The sequence below is a fragment of the Phaethon lepturus genome, unplaced genomic scaffold (assembly GCF_000687285.1).
Source record: "Phaethon lepturus isolate BGI_N335 unplaced genomic scaffold, ASM68728v1 scaffold40359, whole genome shotgun sequence".
In the NCBI taxonomy this organism is placed as follows: Eukaryota; Metazoa; Chordata; class Aves; order Phaethontiformes; family Phaethontidae; genus Phaethon; species Phaethon lepturus.
Window position 1 is genome coordinate 1 of NW_010564824.1, and position 2,491 is coordinate 2,491.

The 2,491-nt window shown below is 61.6% G+C and overlaps 1 protein-coding gene across 1 annotated transcript; it reads right to left on the reverse strand.

The window, feature by feature from the left end:
- Positions 1-42: 42 nt before the first annotated feature.
- On the reverse strand, positions 43-1,912 carry RFX5 (regulatory factor X, 5 (influences HLA class II expression); the record flags this gene model as incomplete). Its single annotated transcript, XM_010294992.1, has 5 exons — positions 43-169; positions 373-492; positions 680-762; positions 1,180-1,213; positions 1,782-1,912. Coding segments are annotated over 5 exons (495 nt in total), but the record flags the coding sequence as incomplete, so codon positions are not given.
- Between the last annotated feature and the right edge of the window lie 579 nt (positions 1,913-2,491).

Consider the following 2,491-nt stretch of genomic DNA (forward strand, 5'->3'; position numbering starts at 1 on the left):
GCCCCAGCAGCTCCCCAGGCTTCCGTGGCCAGCTGGGCACACAGAAGGATATTTCGACTGTCCTCGGCCTCCCAGCCGTCGGGCTTTGATGTTTGGGAAGATCTCCCGGATGATCTTCCCAAAATTGGCAGCGCTCAGAGGGCGACAGCAGAGGTTATCACAGTATCGCCTGCCGGGGAGAGCCACGGGTTAACATCCTTCCCGCTGCCCGCCGGACGCACCCTGTTTTCTCCCCGCTGACGTGGCTTGCTTCAAAAGCCCCCAGGGTTGGGCAGGGGCCATTCCCCGAAACACCCAGGCACTCGCTGCCCTCCAAACCGACCCGGCCCCAGGGAGAGATGCTCCTTGTGCCCGGCCGGCCCCTGCGCTCACTTATAGGCATCGTAGACGTCCTGTTTGGGCAGGCAGGTGTCCGTGTGCTCCTCCAGGTGGTTCCGGATCCAGTTGCACGCGTGCATGTACTCGGCTGCGCTCAGTGAGCTCAGGTCCAGGCTACCGCTGCTCCCGTGGGAGCCCGAGGGTAACACTTAATTAGTAGAGAAGTGGCACAAGCAGGACAGGAGAAGGCAGAGCCGTGGCAATCTCCCCCCAGCCTCTTGCGATCTGTGCCCCCACCATCATCCTACCAGCCCCTGCTCGCCCGGACGCACACCCGGCCCCGGCTCACTCCAGCACGCACCTCTTCTCCCCCAAGCTTGGCCCTGACGGCAGCTGGAGGTAGAGGTAGAGCTTGTCGTTGTCTGAAAACTTCTGGACATCTTGCTACGGTCAAAGGGTCCACAGGGAGGGGGAGAACGGACCGGAGACAAAGAAAGGTTAAGGATCCAAAATAAGGGAGAGCTGGCACAAGCAGCGCTCCCGTTACCCTCTTAATGGCAGTAACTGATGGGGCACTGAAACCAGAGCAACTTTGTCAGCATGAACACAGCCTGCGCACGAGGGAACCGGGTAAACGATGCCCAGGAACGGCCCCTCGAGGGGACTGGAAAGGGTTCCCACACACAGGGCTGGGGGAGCGGGTGCCAGCCCTGTGGGCAGTGTGATCAGGGGTTTCTCAGGGCTAATCCCTGCAGCCGGATCCTGGCCCGAGGGGCAACGGGATCAGGCAAACCCCAAGGCTGAGTTTAGCTAGGAGAGGAGAGAGGTGGAGACGTGTCAACGTGCGGCGGAGGCACTCACCAGGATGGAGTCGACTTTGTTCTGCACGGATTTGCTGCAGGGGACAGAGACAAAAGGCATTAGGGCAGAGCAGGACGACATCACAGCACCTGGGGCATTCCTCAACCCACCCAGCTCTCTGCTACAGCCGCTGCCCAGGCCTTCCGAGGGCAGCACCATCCCTGGGCCCTTCCAGACCTGACACGTGCACCAGCATGAGTGGCAATGCCAAGGTGGGGACACGGGAGCTCCCACAACCCTGCTCAGAGCTGCATGCTCTACCCTAACCCCAGAGAGGGCAGAGCAGGCATAAAACCACATCCCACGGGGGTGCAGCAGACCAGTCTGCACTACCGTGAAACCCTGAATTGATTTTGCACCCAAACCTGGCAGCGAGCTGCCGGCAGCGCAGCGCGGGGCTGCGCTCTGTGTACAGCACCTAGCACGGGACCAAGCAGGGCACGCCTGAGGACGCGCCAGCACCAATGTGGCAAGGAACCGCAAGGCTTATCCCTTCGGTCCCTGGGGCTGCAAGTTAATCAACCTTATTAACTTAACCCACATTTGGTAACGGTCAGATTAACTGGAAGAGGTGCCCAAGGGAAAGCAAATGCTGCCCTTACGAGATGGTGCTTTTCAGCTCCTGCAGCAGCGTGCTCGACTCAGTCGTGCTCCCCTGGGAGCTGCTGGGTGACAAACTTCCCTTTTTGGCGTCTCGGGCACTCAGCTCTTCGTCAGCCATGACATTTAGTTCCTGTTGGAAGGTAAAAAACAAAAACTCAACTGAAAAAAAGGGGAAGAAAAACCCTTCAGAGTCATAAAGCCCCCACTGGGCACCCACAGGGCTGACCTCCGTCCACCTGCCCCCAGGCTGGGCTTGGGGAGGGAGTCAGGGCAGAGCCGGGCAGCCATGGGGCTTGGCGCAGCCCGAAGCTCGCCCGTCCTCAGCCCCCATCCATCCTGGTCCGAAGACGTGCCCCAGCTCTGCAGGCTGAGCTCCATCAGCCGGGCACGAGCCACCAACGGACGTGGAAATGGCCCCAGCGGTGCCAGGAAGGACGTCTACAGCAGCAGAGACTGTGACCAGCTCCGGGTAGCCCGGTCCTGGCAGGGGACAGCGTGGCTGGGGGGCCCCAGAGAGCTGGCCTGGTGTGCCCCAGCCTGCGGATGCTGAGGGGGACCATGACAATCCCACAGGTCCTGGATGCAAGTCCCCAGTGGCACGAGGACAGGGGGAACAGGGAGGGTGGGGACAGCAGGAGGGCAGGCCCCAGGGCCATGGGGCTGCAGGAGGGCAGGTCCCCAGGGCAGCAGGAGGGCAGGCCCCGGGGTC